This window comes from Danio rerio, chromosome 23 (assembly GCF_052040795.2).
Source record: "Danio rerio strain M-AB ecotype USA chromosome 23, GRCz13ab, whole genome shotgun sequence".
Lineage (NCBI taxonomy): Eukaryota > Metazoa > Chordata > Actinopteri > Cypriniformes > Danionidae > Danio > Danio rerio.
The window spans coordinates 34,370,845-34,393,552 of NC_141043.1; the positions used below are offsets into that span (position 1 = coordinate 34,370,845).

At 33.8% G+C, this 22,708-nt stretch overlaps 1 protein-coding gene and 1 long non-coding RNA gene across 8 annotated transcripts; one reads left to right on the plus strand and one right to left on the minus strand.

Moving 5' to 3' along the window:
• Positions 1-1,676: 1,676 nt before the first annotated feature.
• On the minus strand, positions 1,677-17,064 carry hmgn3 (high mobility group nucleosomal binding domain 3). 7 transcript variants are annotated; one of them, NM_001243174.1, is given in 7 exon segments: positions 1,677-2,380; positions 6,525-6,624; positions 11,092-11,196; positions 11,891-11,941; positions 12,250-12,279; positions 12,800-12,850; positions 16,882-17,064. In NM_001243174.1, coding segments are annotated over 7 exon segments (360 nt in total). In that variant the 5' UTR covers positions 16,897-17,064; the 3' UTR covers positions 1,677-2,372.
• On the plus strand, positions 14,954-16,881 carry LOC147831324 (uncharacterized). The gene is made up of 2 exons (XR_015523759.1): positions 14,954-15,367; positions 15,823-16,881. It is a non-coding gene; the product is annotated as an uncharacterized LOC147831324 (long non-coding RNA).
• Positions 17,065-22,708: the final 5,644 nt, after the last annotated feature.

Here is a 22,708-nt window from a genome sequence, read left to right on the forward strand (position 1 = left end):
TAAACCCAATAAGTTAAGGCAACTCAAACCGTTTGAGGAAACCGATTGCTACAAACCATTTGGGTTAAACTAATCTATATGAGTACTGTGAACTTAATTTATTTAAGCTGCTGAATTAACTTTCAGTACATTTTGAGTTACCGACACTCATTTCAATTGATAAAGTTGACTGTTGGGTTTTACAGTGCTTGCTCAAACTACTTATTAAGCAAGTTGAAACAACACAATTCTTGAATTTTTTGGGGGATGAATTAATTATTTTATGTTCAATCCACTTAAATTTGTAAAAACTAATAAATCAACTGAATTCCATCATGTTGCCCCAATTCCTTCATTAATTCCTTCATGTTGCTCCATGTCTGCAGTGCACCTGAAATGAAATGAGAAAATGTGAAACATTCATTAATTTTCCTCCTGCTTGGTCCCTCATTTATCAATGGTCACCGCAGCGGAATGAATCGCCAACTATTCCGGCATATGTTGTACGCAGTGCATGCTACTCAGTATTGGGAAACACCCATACATTCTCACATTCACACACACACACACTCATAAACTACAGACAATTAAATTCCCTTGTAGCGCATGTCTTACTGCCGAGGTCTTCTTGCTGTAAAGTGACAGTGCTACCCGCAAAATATGAAACACAATGGCATAAATATCTATTAAATGAGCATTCTGTATATCTTTAGCCACTTTTAGGTATTAAGATGTATTTTTCTTTATGTGTTTATTTCATGAACTTACTATAATGATAACAGTAAATTATAGTTACACGCAATTGACATTTAAACCTTTACAAAGTCCATGGTAATTACCAATATTCAGAATTATTAAATGTATAATTAATGTGTAACAAGGACACTTTTCAATAAAATATAACCTTGTCTACACATATTCTTAGTAATTATGTTTTGTGCATAATAACACAGTATCCATATTTAATGTGTTCAGAAATGAACTAATATTGATGTTTTACAGCAAAGCCAGCTAACCTTATATTTTCACTACTAAATAGATAATACATTATGGTTATTTCATGCATTTTCTTTTCAGCTTAGTCTCTTGATTAATCAGGGCGCGCCACAGTGCAATGAACCGCCAACTATCCAGCATAAGTTTTAAGCAGCGGATGCCTTTAAAGCTGCAACCCACCACTAGGAAACACCCACACACTCCTGCATTTACACATACACTACAGGCAATTTAGTGTATTCAATCCACCTGTACCACATGTATTTGGACTGGAGCACCCGGGGGAAACCCACATGACCACAGGGAGAACATGCAAACTCCACACAGAAATGCCGACTGAACCAGTTGGGGCTTGAACCGGTAACCTTTTTGCTGTGAGGCGATCGTTCTACCCACTGTGCCATTGTAATGCCCATTATGATTATTTATTATAATAAAATATAAAATCAATTTATGAATGAAGCATTAGATAATGATTTGGCTATTCTTTTCACTGTTTTATTATTTGATTGTATTGTATTATTGAGAGATTTTTAATATTTTATTACACATTTCCCCCCCAAAAATCTCCAAAACAGAGAGTAAGTTAAAATATTCATAATAAAAGCATGTGTGCATCATAAATTAATGAAAATGTCCAGTTTCTTTGAAATAAAGCTAGTCTAGCACTTGTGAAACATAAAAAATCCAAGACAAGAGTCTACTGACCGGTTATTCATCTTTTTATTTGAAAACATTTTACAGAGAGGATATCTCAAACCAGTTCTGTGGACTTTTACATTTGTCTGAGACTGGGATCTTGTAGTTTTTTCCTAACCTTCTAGCACAAAGCACCACTTGTTTATTGCTATGGAAATCTGCCACTGTTAAGGGTCATGTTTAATTCAGCCATTTTAAAACACGCTTGAATCTCAAAATGCTACAAAGGAGCTTCTTACCAAAAAAGCAAAAAAAAAAATTTGTGGTTACTACTCAAATGCTCCCTTTCTCTGACACTTTTTATAAGATACTCAATTAAACAAGACTCAAAGACAGAGCCGTAAAACCGTGAAGCGCAGGCTATGCTCTCTAGTGGAAAATGATGATCCGGATGCTTTTAACATGAGAGGATATGACATGTTCCAAGTGGCTGCATTTGGCAGGCGAGCTGCTGGTGAAAATTTTTGTTCAAGAATAACTGTTGGTTTTTCTTGAAATGAATCTCTCCTTCTGTCAGATATAGGAGATGGTGCTTCTGCGGGGAGTGTAAGTCGACTTTTAGCTAAGGAAATCTAGTACGGGAAGTCTAAAAAAAAGTTTGCGTTTTACAAAATACTCGATAGGAATAAAAAAAAAGTTCTGTTATTCCAGAAAACAACTTCAATCACTCTTTTCCCTCGGCCTCAGTCTTGGGCGTCTCAGTTTCCTATACAGAGAGAGAGAGAAAAACACAATAGATGAAGAATATAAGTTTAAAGCAGAGGAGAGGATACTGATATGTTTTACTTAATAAACTGTTAGATGATCTGATGTGAATTCAAACAGAACCAAAGCCACTCAGTTAGTGCCAGAAAAACACAATCAAACTTACCTCAAACTGCAAATCAGTGATTCAGTCAATTCAGCAACACACTTTAACATGTGAGCGCACTCATATTCTTACATGTATGCTTCTGTATATTCAGTCAAAATGAATGAAAAATGTGTGGTTTAACATGACTTCTATAATAACAGTGTTTTGTAGATAGACTGTGTTGATAAGACCAATCAATGTTCAGGAAACCTGTCCGATAACAATTATTAGTTTTACCCTAAAATGAAAAATTGGTCATTTCTTCACCCTCATGTTGTTCTAAACCCATTAGACACAAATGAAGATTGTTTATAATCCAATCTGAGAGATGTCTGTCTCCACTCTGTTCACCCAAAACACTGACAATTCAAAATATAAAGAGATTTGAGCCATTTAGTCCATTTCTACTGAAGCAACACAACTGTTATATAATTAACAGACTGAATTAGGGCTTTTAATCACATATAAGCTTTTTTCCTGTCAGAGCCAGTAAGGCTACGTCTGTACGACAACTACTGTGTTTGTCTTTTTTCTTTTCCGGATTCCTTAAATTTCCCATACGCAAACCATTTTTAAGAAATGTCTGCGTCTACATGGAAACAGGAAAACTAGTTAAATAGGTGTAATATCCAACTGATACATTTAAAGATACTTCAGAGCGAGATCTAAGAATTACTATGACAGAGGATTTATTGGATAACATTTTAGCCCGAGTGCATTCCTCTTCATTATGTGCTAGGCATGGTTTGATGCAGTGTAAAATATTATTTAGCGCTCACTTAACCAATGCTCAGTTGGCTAATTTCTTTCCAGATAGGAGCTCTGCTTGCAATCGTTGCAAATATTCGTGTTTTAGATGTTTTGAACATGTCCACAGTTGGCCATCTTTTGGTCAGGTGTTTTTCATACATTTAATAAAGCCCTTAAAATCAATATACAACCTGATCCTTTGTTAGCCCTCTTTGGTGTATCCCTTCAACCTGATTTGACAGTCCGTGACAGCAAGGTTCTTGACTTTACCACGATTCTAGCATTCTAGAAACACACTTCCCCCTACACATGACAAGTAGATAAAGGACATTTTTTACTGTATCAGACTTGAAAAGCCGAGATGCTCACTCTCTGGCTCACTAGAGTCCTTTTATAAGACTTCTATAAAGTCTTTTATAAGGATTCCTTTCTTGATTACAGCAAAGGCCTGCCTATTACACCTGGTGGTGTCAACCTGTAACATTTACCATTTTATCAGAAGGGTTTTTTTTATTCATTGTTATTATTTTAATTATTATTTTATTATATTCTATTATATTTTATTATAGTTATATTCTGTATCCAGTTATTCTGATGTCATGTTCTTTTGTATTTAATTTTCTTAATTTGGTATTTATGTATTCATTGTTTTATTAAGTTAATAAATGAGAGGTTAGGGGATGGAATTAATAATGGACAATACATTACTGTTTACCTCTCAATATTTAATTTTTATTGTCACACAAAAGACCAATAAAAAGATTAAAATACAATAAAATAGTGTAATATTGGCACTGTAGATAAACACAGAGCTGCAGGATATACTAGCCACCAGGACACCATGGTGAATTCACAAATATCTGATGAGTCTAACTGGTAATTTGTCTCAGAGTTACCACTTTTTGTTTTAATAGTGCTAATAAACTTAGCAGCATCTGCAGGACGAACACAACTCTGAAATTGTTGTTACATGCAGAGCTTTTCCTAGTTCTTCTGGTCACATGGTATTGTGATGTCATCTTTTCCAAAAAGTAGTATTTTGCCTATCCACACTGCTACACAACATGTGGCGTCCTGTGATTTTTCAAAGTCTGTGCACAGAGCTTAAAGATTGTTTGCGGTCATGCTGTTGTCACTACAGATTTGCCAATCTAATAAGCAGTTGAAATTCTGTTGTGTACTATGAGATCACACCAAAGCTGAACAAAACATTTATTTGAACTGTCATGAGCTCTGTTCAGAAAAGACAGCAGTTTGCAAACTCTCACAGGAACAATAATTTACATGGACACTAAACAGCGATATTTAGTTTACACCAACACCGACATCAGCTTAACGGACAACACTGTGCACCAATGATCAGGTTAGAAAGCTTTTCTTGTCACAAATCACAAATTTGTACTATGGCAATTCTGTAGAGGTATCAATGACAACCATTAGTAGAAACGCAAGATAATTATGAAGAATTTTTTTTATTACTACTAGCCAACTAAATAATATTATTATTTATAAAAAAAAAAAATGTTTGTTAACAAATCAAATCAATTGTGCATTTTTTATCGTACTAAATGTCTTCAGGATTTTGTTCTTACACAGTAAAAAGTTAAAAAAACATAAGTTACCAACATTTTACTGTGGTAGTGAGGTTATAATATTTGTGGTTATCGTGATCTACAAGTACAAGATGTATACAGTCAAGCTGGACATTATTCAGACATTATTCATACCGCAGGAAGTATGAATAATTTTGGGCTTGACTGTAGATAGATAGACAGATAGACAGATAGATAGATAGACAGACAGACAGACAGACAGATAGATAGATAGACAGATAGATAGAATGATAGACAGAAAGACATATAGACAGACAGACAGACGGATGGATAGATAGATAGACAGTCAGACATACGGATAGATATATAGAACGATAGACAGCGATAGACAGACAGACAGATAGATAGATCAACAGACAGACAGATAGACAGATAGATAGATAGATAGATAGATAGATAGATAGATAGATAGATAGATAGATAGATAGATAGATAGATAGATAGATAGATAGATAGATAGATAGATAGATAGAATGATAGACAGAAAGACATATAGACAGACAGACAGATGGATAGATAGACAGTCAGACATACGGATAGATATATACAACGATAGACAGCGATAGACAGACAGACAGATAGATAGATCAACAGACAGACAGACAGACAGACAGACAGACAGACAGACAGACAGACAGATAGATAGATAGATAGATAGATAGATAGATAGATAGATAGATAGATAGATAGATAGATAGATAGATAGATAGATAGATAGATAGATAGATAGATCGATCTTAGATAGATAGAACTTAAGCTACTTGTTCATTTCTTAAGCCCAGGACACATCAAGCTAACAACAAGAACTAGCGGCAAAAAAGTGTTGGCTGCGTCTGATCCCGTCTGGACAATGAAAAACAAAACACTCATATTTATACTTCTAAAGGAAATATCAGGATATGACAACCAGGATTATGTGTTCCTTCTTGACTGTGTTGTTTTTGTGCTCTGATTCATAACTGATCAGCCAATCAGAGTCCTTCTTTTCACAGATGGTAGATGCCTTCTAATGAGGCCATCAAGAGGTGATGTGCGCATCACACCAAAATTACTTGCCAACAGATACAAACTGATAGCCAGACACTGCCTGATGGCCTTTAGAGGCAAAACTGGTCCTTTTATTAATATTACAGGCACAGCACCATCTCAATTTAGAATTTTGTATTAAACATTTTAGTGGCCCCAGTGCCAAGGTTTAAAATGTCCTTCTGGGGCCCTGATATGAATAAGTTTTTTTTGATCTATTTATATTAATATGAGCATTCTAAAAAGTCATTTTGGTTGAACAGACTTTCTCCTGAAGGACAGATACCTCTCAGATTTCATTGAAAAGATCTACTTTTGTGTTCCAAGGATGAACAAAAGCCTCATCGGTTTGGATGGAATACGATGAGGGAGACGTTGAAGCTTGATGTTGATGAAATAACACACTTTAAAATCTTTTAGTGGATTCATAATATCAAAATGATTAGACATGCTCTGAACATTCCAGTAACCTGGGCTACCAGACAATCTAATGAATCTTTCTTATGTAAAGCCTTTAATTAAATCTTGCATTTAGGGAGGGTAAAATAAATGTGGATTGTACGGCGACAAGCACACAAGCACACACTGCAGTCTTCAAACTCTCGTACCCTTTACTCTAACACTCTCACTCTGCCCGCGGATGGACAGGAAGGAGGGGGCGGAACTTCTCCATGATGACACACTGACAGATGAGCGAGACACGCAGATCTGTGTGTGTGAGTGTGTGTGTGTGTGTGCATGTGTGTGCAGGGGTTTGAGAAGTCATGGAGTGGGACACAGGAAAAGATTATTAGATATCGATCAGAATAATATAAACCATATTAGCATAATAATGATTAGTAATGTTTACTTGTTCATATGGTTACAGGAATATTAGAAAGGAAAATGAAAACAAGTTCACCCCAAAAATAAAAGTTCTGTCATTATTTGTTCCAAACCTGCTTGAGTTCTTTCATTCTGTTGCACACACAAAAAAAGATATTTTAAAGAAGAAGAGAAACCTGTAGCCACTGGCATCTATAGAATATATTATTCCTACCATGCAAGTCAATGGTTACCTGTTTTCAACTTTCTTCAAAATAACTTCTTTTAAGAGTTCACACTTAGCTGATGATTGATTATAAAGCTTGTTTGGCATGCTGTCCCGGGAGAGAGCCCTGAGCTCATAAGATCCTCGAGCCCGAGGCTCCCTCCCATTTACAAGGCGAGAGGGGAGTTTGAGCTTAGGTAGATCTCGAGAATTCCCCTGCTGTAGTAGCTAATGAACAGACAGTGATTGATCTTAAGAGATAAGTACGTACTAGGAGCATGTCTGTAGTCCCGATTTGGATTAGCCAATTAACTTAAGTCGCATGTTTTTGGATGGTGGGTAAAAACTGGCAAACTGGTGAGCACGGGGAGAATGTGTAAACTCCACACAGAAAAGTCGGCTAGCTTGGTAAGGAATAGAAACAGTGACGTTTTTGCTGTGAGGCAACAGTGCTAACCACTGGGCCATCGTGTCACCCATCTAGGAAAGGAGGAGTAGGGGTGGAAGGGGTGATTCTTCAAATGAAGATGACTATGGTATGGAACTTAGGGTATTTATAGTGGCTTAGAATTGTTTGATTGGTGAATCATAAATTTCAAGCAATCATAAGCATGAGATCCTTTTGAAATTAGTTTATAAATAAACTTCACTTTGAGGTCAACAGAAGAAAGAAACTCAAAGGTTTGGAATCACTTGAGGCTGAGTAAATAGTAGAGCTGCACGATAATCGAAAAATTATCACAATCTCGATTTGACCCTACACATGATCTTAATTCTGATTTTCTACGTTTCACCCATTTATATATTCAAGGTTAGAAGAGAAGCTTAAAGGCAGTCGCACAAGTCTTCACATTGTTTTACATACATTGTTTTATATATGGTGCTTAGCAACATGAACACCTCCAAATGGTGGTAAAATGTCTCACATACTCTATTTATAAGGTGTAAATCACTCAAAAATGACATTTCTGTCTTAATAAATTGACGTATGTGCAGCTGTGAAATCACGCATGAGCTGACGTTTGTTTACTATCGAGAGGACATGTTCAATAAAGTCTACTTTAGTTAACAGAACCTGCATAGGCTGTGAATAACAGGTATTAAAGTTGTAAATAATGTTCAGTTTGGGAGCCGTACGGGACGTATAATTTGCATGAGTGTTTTTTCCCCTCAGAGTGACGGCAGCCATGACATGAGTGCACTCGGCAGTGAAAGTGAAACCGGTGCACACTACATTTAAACTTTCATATCACATTTTACAGTTGTGATTATGACAAGCGACTTCCAGTTGGGTGGGCTAATGGAGAAGACGTGTTTGTTGCTCCCGTACATTTCTTTTAAAACTTTTTAAAGCCCATTTACTTTATTTGTGAACTAATAATCTGAACACTTTTAGGTAAAATTATCACTTTGATTAAACATGACCTCTAAATCTCTTAAACAGAGCAAGCAAGAATCGAAAACTGACCCCTTCGAGGACATCATGAATGAGCTGAACATGGCGGCGATGGTCAAACTTTTGGATCAACATCGACAGACCCTATCGGCGGAATTTAAATCCTCTATTTCAATTTGAGGAGAAGACGCGGTCAGATCACGCACAAAATATTGCATCATTAGAATGATTACGACAAGTATTTAATAAATTTTTTCATTCGTAGCGAACACAAATTGTTGTGCATGAAAATAAATGTTTACTGGGTCAGTATAGCTACAGTCTAATGCTCAGCGGAGCGTCACATTGCTTAGCTCCGCTCACATGCTCTGGCTGCTACAGTATATCAGTTCAGTATGTTCACTATGTTACATAACTGCCCCCTGCTGGTCATGTCTTTCTTGTGTTAGACCATTTTGTGCTGTGCTGCGCAGTACTGTAGCACTGCATGTGTTCACATTCATTCACTAGCGCATACTCAGTAGCCACATCTGTACTCTAGTCTTTATAATGTTGAATATAATGCAAGAGGGAATCTGATGATGGCAAGTGTTTCATTTTATCCGCTTGTTAAGTGGTGACGTGTTTGTGACGTATGTAATACTGTTTCCGGGTCCAAGCTGCCATTCACTTGAGTGGAGAAATTATTTGTTTATGATCACTTTTTATTCATATCGCACATTAATTTAATTACGTTAATTTTATATAAAATCATGGTGTACACAACAATCTCTGGGCTTGCTGCATAACAAATACCAAAATTTGAACAATTTATAAAACAATGAATTACTTTCTGGCCATCGGATATTAGGCATGGACATATATATTGCGATCGTTACTTTAGAAAGTATTAAATTGCTTTGTAAACGTTTATTATTACCATTTCATGAGTCTCCCCATTCAGTTGAATAGAGCGCTTGGACCCGGAAGCCGCTCCGCGTGACGTCACACTTAACAAGCGGATCAGTCAAGAAAATGGTCTAATAATGTTCTCAATGACAAACGACAAGCAGATGTTTCAAACATAATAGTTCAACTCTAGAATTATGAATAGTTGTATTCTGATGTCATCACTTTATCGTGAAATAACAACCAGGACATATTTGAAGTTTATTCAAGACCACAATTCCAAGTCTATACAAAACTAATCATTTTAACCAACATTAGACCCACACATAGGCCTAATATTATTATAGTTGTTTTTCCATATGCTTGAAAAATAACAATAATAGGCGACTCATGTAACCCTTTATTTTATTTCTACAGAATTGTGAGTTAATTGTGATCTTTATTTTAAAAATATAAAACCATGAGTCTCATTTTAGCCAGAATCATGCAGCCCTATTAAATAGTGGGTAAATATTAATTTCAGGGTGAACTTTTCCTTTAAGACTAACTGTGACTATTCAACAAAATCAACATATTCTAAAGGTCAGACATTCAGGCTTAAGACTAGAAGTTACAAGCTTGTTGGCACACATTCAATGTGAAAAAAAATAAAAATAAACCAGAAATATACCTGTTTTTTAAAGCAAAACTATATCCTCATAACCAAACTTGCTGTCAGCCCATTTATAAATGAATGCCACCAACATACACCCAGTCATTTTAGTCCAACTCTTCCAGAATGTACTACATGCCTGTACTGTATGTAGGTCATTCTTTCCCACCTCACATGTCTGCGCTCTCATTCCTCTTCACACAACAAATGTTCTATGAAAAAAACTAATTTATATCCCGGAGGATGATTCCAAGAACATTTTGAGGAAGGATAGAGAGCCCTGGTGACATTCATGCAAAATGTACGATGCACATCAAAGGCCTCAGCTTGCTAGTTCACCCAAAACTGAAAATCCTGTCATCATTTACTGTTCACCAGAAGAAAGAAAATCAAACAGGTTTGGAAAAAGTGATAGTACACCAGTGATAGTTACTCACTCTCCACTTTTTACAAACCTGTTTGAGTTTCTTTCTTCTGTTGAACACAAAACAAGATAGTGTAAAGAATGTTGGCAAAAATAAGCATTGACTCCCATAGTATTTTTGTTCCTGTTATGGATGTCACTGGCTGTTTTTCCCTCCAAAATCCTCCAGAATATCTTGTTTTGTGTTCATCAGAGGAGAGAATTTCAAAAAACTTTGGACCCACTTAAGTGTGAATTTTCATTTTTGGGTGAACTATCCCTTTAATATATAATATTTAATAAAAAAATAAAACATATTGAACTAAAATTGACATTAAAAATATAATATCTTTTTACTTTACATCTTTTATACAGCAAGGATGCATATTTTATTTTTCAAGGTTAATGATCATACTAAACATTCATTCATTTTTTGTTCTCGGCTTAGTCCTTTTATTTTTCAAGGTTCGCCACAGTGGAACGAACCGCCAACTTATCCAGCATGTTTTACACAGTGGATGCCCTTCCAGCTGCAACCCAGTACTGGGAAATCATACTAAACATTTCTATTTTAAAGCATTTTTTTATATCAAAAATCTTACCAACCTCAAACTTTTGAATGGTCATTTTAAAGATAAATTATCACATTATGGCCAAACTTAATTTGGGGATTCTTCATATAAATTAGCTACTTCTCTTTTTCGCCTCTATTAAGACCAGATGGTGGTTTATTACCTCTAAACCATCCTTCACTCTTACTGAAAAGGATACACAATGGTATTTGCAACTAAAAAGAGTTTGCGCACCTCCTCTGGCTTGGTCTCTCCATTAGCAGTGGGCACAGAATCTTTCTCCTCTTTCTTTCCTTTGGCTCCGCCCTTCTTCTCCTTTACCGCTTTATCATTGGATGGCTTCTGTGCACAAACAGGGGTCAGTCCCAAACCAATTTCAAAACAACAGTTCCTTCTTTACAAAAGTACTACTATCGATGGATTTACTCTTCAGTGTTTGGACTTACAGCAGTGAAGATAACCTACAATGAACTGAACTAAACTAAACTGACACAGTCTCAATTTACTATAATCTTTTATGTTAAGCTGCTTTGACACAATCTACATTGTAAAAGCGCTAGAAAAATACAGGTGAATTGAATGCTAAAGCATTAAATGCAAAAACTCCACCAAATGCTTAACATATATTAATACACTGTAAAAATTCAAGCAGCTTTAACTAATTCTTATTAACTTATTCCAAAGACTTTTGGTTTACTTTCCTTTTTTTTAGTAATCTAAACTAGACTCTAACCTAATGTATACATATATAATATAGCATGATTCGTCTTTTAGTTCAGTCAGTGTTCAAAATGTTAAATGTCTACATATTTTAAATCAACCCCTGATTTAATGCTTTCTTCTGCAGTTTTCACTGACTTTGCAGAGCAAACTAAAACATTGGTTTAACTATTTTTGCTCTTCCAACATTTTATTAATTGGTGTTTTTACAGTGTATATGCAGGGGAAAACATAACAATCATGCAAAGCACATGCAAACAAATGCTAAAAATGTAGATGTTAAAAACAAAAAGCAAACAAGAAGAGTTGTTACCTTGGCAGCTGGCTTTTTGGCTTTTGGTTCAGGTTTAGGTGGAGCTGGTTTCTGAAAGTCGAAAAAAACAAGATGAAGGATGTGTCATAACAGATAACACAAAGGCCACAATGAGAATAAAGCTACAGTAGTTTCAGAGCAGTTGACTAAAACTGAAAGAACAGTTTCAGTAAAAGCACATCTAAACGGTGGATAATACTAGACATTATAAATGCCAGAGGGCATCTGGTAGCATTTTTTATGCTCTTATTTATGACAAACCAGTTCCTAAAACGGGTTTTCACTACTCTCCAACCCTTAAGGCAAATATGCAAATGAAGCAGCATATAGGGTAAGAAAAGATGAGTAAAGACACTTACTGAGGAAAGACGCTCTGACCTCCGAGTGGGCTAAAAAGAAAGAGAAACAGTGCAGAAAGTTTATCAACTATAGTGGAGCTAAACCATGTTAATTATTAAACCTCAATATCTTGGTGTATTTTTTTTTTTGGATAACATCAATTAGATGAGCGTGTTCTGTGGCTGGTTTAGGACTGTCATGTGTAAATAAATACACACACACAGACACACAAAATAAAACACCAGAAAGTGGCAGCAAGTCCCTCAATGGATGATTCATTGAATCATTTGCAACCTATCATATTTTACCCACTTACAAGACTCACAAGTCATGACTCGTTTAACGTTCATCATGATCTTAAATCCTTGAAAGTTTTTAATATTTAATTTACAAAAAATATGTGTGATAAATTATTTGTATTCATATCTTAAATATAGAGATTTCACCTGCATTATCTTCGTCATACAGTGAATTACAAACTAGTAATTGCTAAATCAACTAAAAATGTAAAGCAACTGAACGTTATCAGTTCTAAATTTGAGAAAGAAATGAGTATGAAAGGCAATTTACCTCATGCTTTGTAACTTTGGTGGCGTCTTTGGCCTCTGCTCCCTCAGGTGACTGTAGAGACACAACCAACATGCAAAATTTGTACAAACAGATATTTCTACACACCATTTCTGTGTTTGTTTTGTGTCATTTCATTTAACAAAGTGTACATTGCAAATGTTGATTCACCTCAGTTCATACACCGTGTTTGTTTTAAGCGTCTTTTGCTCGTCAGACTTCATTGATATAATCAAACACCTTTAGAATCATAGATATTATACCGGTCTATGGTAATTTGGCTATGGATGTTTGCTTTTGTGATTACTAATGCACACAGCATAATTTATTATGATACAGCTACAACTGCAAATTAACTAGTTGCCAATATCAGTAACTGTTTAAAACACATTTATACAAAATACACACACAAAAAGACATGATTTGAAGTCAAAAAGACCTAATAAAATATAAAATTGTCACAATTGTGTTGTTTGAAGTCAGAAATGACTGCACTGGAAACAAATGTGACACCTAATCCCCTGAGTACTAAACTGAAACAAAAACTGAAAGCTCCTTTTTGAGCTATCAACCGCACATTTTAAATGCAACTTAATTTATTTTTACAAGTTTACGAGTAAAACGTGTTCCTGATTTCTTAAGTTTATTGATTGTTTTGTAATATTTACTTATACAAATTATTTCCAAGCAAATTTATACTTGGTATTAGGGATGCACGATATATCGGCGGCCATATCGTTAACGGTCGATAAATGCTATTTTTAAAGTTATCATTATTGATCCCATGTCAAAATTAGGCCGATAACTTTAGACTTGTCCAGTGCATTATAATGGAGCATACCTCAAATTGTTTATTCCTTTAAAGGCCGTCATTTATTTGTGAGGTACTGCTGTGCGTTAAAAACTCAGTAAGTAACCGTGTTAAACTAAGAAACTAAAATGCCAAATGGGACGAATTTATGTCGCATTATCTAAAGTAATACAATGTGTATTTAGCTTTTTGTTTGTACTATGGCTCGGAACTGTCAAAACACTTCTAAACACGCATTTTCGAACAATAAACATTTCTACATATGTACATTACTGTAACATGTTTTATTCAAGAATATTTGAGCTGGTTTGTAAGTTCTTTCATTTTTATTTTATTTAAAATGTATTTATTTTACTTGTTTATAAATTAAATCCTGTTTTATTATTTGACCTATTATTTTTATGCAACAGTCAAATTGCATGTTAATTTGCTATGCGAAGAAAAATAAATCATTTATTTTTGGCATGCTGATTTATGTGAAATCGTGAATATATCTATACACTCACCTTGCAATTTTGAAATGATTGCTTTCTTCTGCTATTAAGTTCATAAAATCAGTTCAATCTTTAATGAAGTTTTAAAAACAAAATCAGTTGTTTACTGTATAAAAATATAACATTTTGAACTATTTATATATATATGTATATATATACATACTATATATATATATATATATATATATATATATATATATATATATATATATATATATATATATATATATATATATATGTTGGTTATAAGCCTCCAAATCTAAAGAGTTATTGGTTATCGATATCGAAAATCCATATCGGTGCATCCCTACATGGTATATCTTTTTACTGTATTTCAGCAAAAATTATGCCAAGTGTTTTCTGTGCTCCAAAGCATTTGAGATTTATGATTCCTTTCATTGACGAATCAATTCTGCATAAATATAATTTAGTACCATGAAGCTCCCTACGAGCACAAAATGTTAAATAAAACAAATAATAGGGATTAAAACAGTATAAAAATAAAAGCTACAATGCAGTGCGAAAAATAAAAAAACAATTGGTTATAACCAAATAACACAAAATAAATATTTACTTCATGGATGTAAAAACAAATGAATTAATTTAAAAACTAAGCAGTTCTTTAATTTATGGAAAGTATTTTTAAAAATACAAGTATGCCAGCAACTATAAACCAATATTTGGGAGTTAGTTTATGCAATGACAGCTAATAAATTTATATGTTATAGAAAAATATTAAATACAAAATTAAAGAGAGGAAAAATCAAGAGGAGGAAAAAAAAAATTGAAAATTGAGTTGAAATTTTGTTGGTTGTCACTTTTTTTGAAATTTTTTTGCTTTTTAATTGTTTTATCTCTCAATTTCTAAATATGTTTGATGACTAAAAGATTATTTTAATAAATATATCTGTTTAATATGTCTGTTTTGTTTAAATGCACCAAAACACATTGCCTATTTTCACTGAGAAATGGATAAAGAAATATTCATTTTCAAAATGGGCTGTACTCAGTTATGCTGATCACCTTACATAAGCTAATACAGTATACAAGCTGATTGTCACAGTATTGCCTATAACGTTTTTTATTCTAGAGAAAGTCTTATTTGTTTTGGATGACATAAAAGCCATATCAGTTTTTTAATACACCATTTTAAAGTCTATATAGTATTAGTCCCCCTTGAGTATTTTTTCTTCTAAAGAATAAACAGTTAGAAAAGCTAATAATTCTGACTTCCACTGTGCACACACAAACACACACACACACACAGTGCTCAGCATAATTTGAGTACAGTCCATTTTGAAAATTAATATTTTTATTCATTTCTCAGTTAATATAGGCAGCGTATTTTGGTGCATTTAAACAAAACAGATTTTTTTAAACAAATATATTTATTAAAATAATATTTTAGTTACCAAACATATTGAGAAATTGAAAGATAATACAATTAAATTCAAGCTAAATATTGAAAAAATAAATTACAAACTACAAAATTACTAAACTACATTTTTCTAATTTTTTGCTTCTCTTGATTTTTCCTCTTTTTAAATTTTGTATTTAATATTTTTCTATAATATATATAGTTGGCTCTACTAGTTTTTGGACAGTCATCCTAAGTTATTTTGTTTGATAAGCTCTAGATTTGGCTTCAGTACTGACTAATCTAATGTATTTGCACAAATATAATATTATAAAGCTTCTTATTAAAAATATTAATTTAAAAGAGAGATTTGCAAGAGGTGTACTTATATATGCTGAGCACTGTATATACATAGATACATATATGTAGTGATGTTTAGTGTTCAATAAGTTTATTTTGAACAGCATTCCTGGAAAGTGTGCATTGTTTGTTTAGTCTCTCTAATTGGAGAAACACTCCCCCTAGAGAAACCCGCGTTTCAGTGCCTCTATCATGAGCAGACCGATCTGCCTGATGAAAGAGGACTGTACAGTACACTGACTCTCTGCAATCATTTCTCATTTATGATCACCACCAACTTGAGAAGAACAAACTGATTCCCTGTATTACCAGACATCAGTCGATGCCCCCATTGATGCTGGTGGATGGTGAAGCTCGGTGGATTGGAGATGGTTATCAATAGCGCATCATTTGACCATTTTTAAAACGAAAATTTGTTTTTAAATAAGCCCATTATTTAGGTCCTGTTTGCTGCCCAGCTCATCAGTGTTTTGCATTGTCTACCACCGGTGTATTGGAGCAGGAGTTCAGTGTGTGACTGACGGAGCGCTCGGCTGGTTACATACGGGTCTGCTGCTCCGCAATGGGGGTGGAGGAAGAGCCTTTCGGTTCAAACATGGCTATACAAAATAATGGGGACCTCTATCGATCGACGAAAGTGAGCTAATGGACAACGTACATCTGAAAATGGAGCTCAGCGAGCTCTCCGGCGCTTTGAACGCGAGCAGAGCGCTCGGTTGTGCTATTCCGAGCGAGGTCGACTGAAGCATCACCGCAAAGTGACATTCAGCACAAGTGCGCACGAAGTGGCGAAAGAGACACTGGGGTATTAAAGCTCCAACTATCATGGAGGAAATCGGCAAGTGTGACGATGATCAAACACAAAGAGGATCGAACGTTCTCAGGATTCCAGAATCCCGCGCGCGGATCAGAACCGACCGCGTTTAAACTTGATCCTCTCTTTACCTGCTCGACGCTGCGCACGTTCAGCTCGTTGGAAAGCGAGCCGCTATTTCTTTACAAATTCCTACATACAAAAAAAAATCAAGGATGTGTGAGGATATTAAAGTATAAACCGACTTACCTTCCTCTTGGGCATTTTTACAAATTTTCCTGTCACTTGTGTTTAGTAAATTAGAAAAGCAGGTATGGACCTGTGAGGTGAGGGAGTGAGTTTAACTACCAGCGGATACAGGATCAATATCTAAAACACCTCTGGTAATAACATGGTAATATTATGCAGACCTCAGACTCTACCCTCGGCTTTGTCTATTGGTCAGTTAGGTCCACAGTTAACCGCCGTTCCTTCAAGCGATTGGTCTGTGAGGTAAATATGCTAATATAGCGCGCTCGGGCATTGGTTTGAATTTAGGAAAGCTCTTCAACTGGTTGCGCTCATTGGTTACGCGCTTTCTTTATGCAAATGAGCTCGCTTTGTATTGGGTGGGTTTAAAGGTCCGCGTGAGCGGGGCATTGAGTGACGACAAACCAATGGACGCTTGACAGCACACGCTCGGCTGTATGGGAAACGCATGCACGGCCTCAAAACAAACGCAAGCGTTGTACAATGAAAACCAGAATGCTGTTTATTAACATAAGAAAATGTGCTTCATGTCGAGAAAAACAAAAACAAACCTTTACTTACCTAAGTTAATGCCTCTACACAATTTTCTCTCCTGATAAATAAATACCAATAATGGAAGTAAATGTAGAATTAAGAAACTGGAATACACAGTGTGATGCATGATAAACAGGTCATATACAAGATCAAAGTTTACCCAAAGATAAATTAAATACATAAACAAACAAAATGACTTTAATGCAGTGATTTCTTTAGGTTGTTTAAACACACTAATGTTACACATACATAAACATTAACTAAATAAGCTAAATAATTTAGCTAATTACCAGGAGAAACAACCTCATTTCTGTTTAATTTGACTTTATATATTAGAATAAATAAAACAAAGACATTGAAACAATACAATAGAAATTACTATAACTAAAGTGAACATGAAACTGGAACTTAAAAAATGACTACATGATAATATAAGTGATACTTAAAACTGATACAGAAAATATCATCACAATTACTATCATAATATTATCATGATAAATTAATATATAATTCATTATAAAATAAATATTAAAAACATCATAACAAACAAAAACACACAACAAAACAAGCAAAACTTAAAATTAATACCAAAACGGAAAATTAGAATACTTCAAATTAATAATATAAACTACAATATAATTGAACATAAAACCATAGACAAGAAAAACTTTCATGATTAATATATAAAATAAAATAAATAAAAAGCTGTTGACATTAAACAAATTGTACAAAATTACAAGCAAAATTAAATCTAAAATGAACATGAAAATAAAAAAATAATTAAATCTTATTTACTAGATAAAACTTTGAAAAAAGCTGCCTGAAAGTCTGAAGTAGTCTTAAACGTTTGAGTGTAAAACTGTATTGTAAAACTACAAGAGTATCTGAATAATGCTAAAACAAAACAATTAATATAAACATTTTCACAAGTAATATATAAATATGACGGTCAAAAATATATAAAGTTTTCCATTCGCACCTGGAACTATAATGTCATTACAAACTGTTATGATACCAAAATGTGATATTAAAACAGGTTTAACACAGATGAATAGATGGATAGACAAAACGATAGATGGATGGATGGCAGGATGGATGGATGAATGGATAGATAGATAGATAGATGGATGGATGGATAGATAGATAGATAGATAGATAGATAGATAGATAGATAGATAGATAGATAGATAGATAGATAGATAGATAGATAGATAGATAGATAGATAGATAGATAGATAGATAGATAGATAGATAGATAGATCAATAGATAGAACAACAAAAAGAATGATAGACCAAATGACAGATAGAATGATAAATGGATAGAACAATAGATAGAATGATAAAACAACAGATAGAACAATAGATAGAACGATAGCTTGAATGATAAATAGAATGATAGATCGACAGAATGATAGATAGAACCATATATAGACTGAACGACAGATAGAGAAAGAAAGATAGATAGATAGATGCTTCACGTAGAATGTGACCTAGACCTATGTTCTTAAAGAGCCCTATAACTGATTCATAACTAATATAACTGCCACATGTGAAGCTCTTGTAATTTAAATGTTAAATGCACAGAAGCGTTCGACCACAAGCTCACAATAGCATCCCTCCACAATGACCTCACAAAGGCCACATCTCTGCCACTGACTTACAATGGAGGACATTCTATAGCAACTTCACAATGGTCCACATTCTACCATGCTTCACAACACACATGTACTGTATCTCTGGAAGCTTGCGGCCACCTGAGAGAAGACAATCAGAGATTTCCTGTTAATGTCAGACCATGTTCATGGAGAGAGCCACACACACACACACACACACACACACACACACACACACACACACACACACACACACACACACACACGTCTGTGATTCTGGAGATACACAATGTTATGTGCTGACTAATGGCCTTGCTTATTCCAGAGTTCAAAAACTTGTGGAAAGATGCAACAAAGACACTTGCATCAGACACTTGCATCAGAAAAACACTGTATTTGAATGATCATGGAGCATCAGATTCTACAATACAAGTCAGGAGACAGTCTAAATAAAACAAATGTCAATAAAGCCACAAACTCAACATAGAGCCACTGAAATATCAATGGAATGATATTTAAATAAATGAACACATTCGTCAATGTCTTAAAAATATAAAAAGTGCTTTGAAATCAAAATGTGTTTATATTTTATATAAACAGTCCATCTATAAACGACATTTGAAATCCTCATTAAAAGTCACAATGAGAAACAATATAAAACATGACGCGTGTAGTATTTATTATCAGAATTAAAAAATAACCCTGAAATGCTTTATAAATAAAGAGTTAATAACTACAATTTAGTCAAGTAATGCTTATTACACTAAAAATAACACGACTATTTAATAAAATCTCAAGAACAACCCTGCATTGGTGGTCTAACATTCATATGCCCCATTAAAAAAGACAGTATTAGCTTACAATTCAAGTCAAAATAATGTGTCAAATCACTTCATAGCTTTTTGGGTTAGAAATAAAGCAAAACAAAGGAGATAATGTAGAATGTGCTGATAAATTATATTATATCGAAACGTGATCAAATTTAAGTCAATAACAATGATAAGCTCTGGCCTTTTTACTCTATATCGATCTAAGAGCAGATCACACAACAGAAATGTATAATAATGTGCATGAATCTAGAAATGTGCTGATATTAGAGATGCACTGAATTTTCAGCCACTGAAAATGTATCGGTTGAACATATGTTATGCCATGTAATGGGCCCTCTAATTTTTGTGGCTTCAGGCATTGTTGGGATACTGTTTTTAAATCTGGAAGCATCAACAACTTATATCAAAATATATATATCGTTATCATTCAATATGGAAAATGATTATTGAGATTTCATTTTCGCCATATTACCCTGCTCTATCATATGGTGCACAAAAAAATAAAAATACAAATGAGTGTGTTAATAAGCAAAATATCAATCCAATATGTATTTGTTAGCGCAAGCATAATTAAAAAAAAAAAACTTTAAAAATCAAGAAATGTGTAATAATAGTATAACAGATGTAATTTACTGTTAGTTACACTAAAAATAACTATTTGATAAGTTAATGGCAAGTTAATGTAAAACTATGGTTTGTTCTGTAGACTATCAAAAAAATACAGCCTAAAGGGGCTAATAATTTTGACCTTAAAATGTTTATTAACAAATTTAAAACTGCTTTTATTTTAGCCGAAATAAAACAAATAAGACTTTCTCCAGGAGTAAAAATATTATCAGACATACTGTGAACATTTCCTTGCTCTGTTAAACATCATTTGGGAAATCTTTAAAAAAGAAAGAAGAAAAAATTCTGACTTCAACTGTATATAAAGCCAAAACAAAAACTAAGTGAGAAATGGTAAATAAAGACAGAATTAGCTTACAATAATAGTCGAAATTATGCATCCAATTACTTCAAGCTTTTTGGGTTTGAAATGAAGCAAAACATATCACATAGTGCACAAAAAAAGGTAAAAATATAAATATGACTGTGTTAATTAGCAAAATATCAATCCAAAACATAATTGTTAGCGGACGCATAATTAAAAAAAAAAATATAACAGACTAAACAAAATACAAAGAAATGTACATAATCCACGAACTTAGCATTGAGCCACTGGAATGTCTATGGGATGAACAATTTTAGTGCTACAATAGCAATTTACAGTGCTCTGGAAGATATAAAAACATCAATTCATACATTTCAGTCAATTTGCAGAGTGAAGTATGTGATCAGAGATCAAAATTCATCTGTGTTTTTAAATGAAAAAATGAATGCTAAAGAAATTTCCACCCAATAATGAATGTTTTCAGAACAAAAACTAAGTGAGAAATGATAAATAAAGACACTATTAGCTCACAATTACAGTCAAAATAATGTGTCCAATTGCCTTTTGGGTAGTAAATAAAACAAAACATATCACATGGTGCACAAAAAAAAGGTAAAAATATAAATATGACTGTGTTAATTAGCAAAATATCAATCCAATACATAATTATTAGCGGAAGCATATTTTTGAAAAAAATTTTAAAATCCAGAAATTTGTAGCATTACAGACATAATCTATTATTAGTTATTCTGACTTTTGGTTAGAGGTTTTGTTAATTTAACACAATGAACTGCTCAGATATTTTGTAGGTGCCCTGTATTTGGCTCATTTATGTACTATAAATCTGACAACATCTTTTAAACCAGACTGTCTCTCCTTTGTCACATAACTGACATTAACATTTACTGAACATAAAGTGAGTTGAAGGTATAGAGAGAGTGAAAAGTGCTGTGTGGGAGGACTGGTGAAGAGAAGAAGCCCAGACCTGAGTCAGCCAAAGCCACAGCATGTCTCTCTAACAGGGCAAAGCTCTACCACAGTCATAGCACTACTGAAAGAGTGACAACTAATAGCTAAGATCACCATCTCGTATCTCTGCTCATGTTCTTGTAAAATGATAAAGACTAAAGATAATGCGAATTCAACTTGAACAATAACTCATTTACATGCAGGAGTTTCTCAGCAATAACATGGAGAAAGAATGTCCTGGTCTCTCATGCATATTCCATTTTAAATATCTATGGTCCATGAATATAACTTAGCCAACATTCAATTAAAAGAATGTTTAATAAACAAAATATTTCTCCTGTCAAAAAAAAAAAAAAAAGAAACTGACACATGGTGACCTTGATGATCCTTTTTTTTGGCCTAAAGGTATAGATCACACTAAAATGAAAATTTGCTCTTAATTTACTTAACATCAGGCCAAGATGAAGGTTATTTTTTACTCCAGTAGAACATTAAAGAAGATTTTTAGCTGATTTAGATTTTGGGTGATGCAAAAATATGTTAGTCAATGGCTAACAATACTCTGGGAGTCTTTTAAAAAACCTAAACAAAATAACACACACATATTTAGGAAAAAAAAAATTATTAAAACCTGTGGCTCCTGGGTTTCCATCTCCCTGTGTTGAAGTATTGCATTAAAATGAGCAAGACGTTAAAATCATAATCGTAATGCCAAATTGCAGACAAAATGTCCTTAATTTAACAAAAAGCTTTTATTATTATAAAAAAAGTTAGATGAAAATGCACATGTCGAATAAACTTTAAACTCTCACAACTAATCAGCATATTACAATCAAAAAGTTGTTGTTTTTCTGTTAGTTGTGTTACTTGTTATCTCATAAGAACACAACTTAGGTTTCATGTCAAAACAAAGTAGTTTACACTTATTTTTTTATCCAGCAAGCTGAATC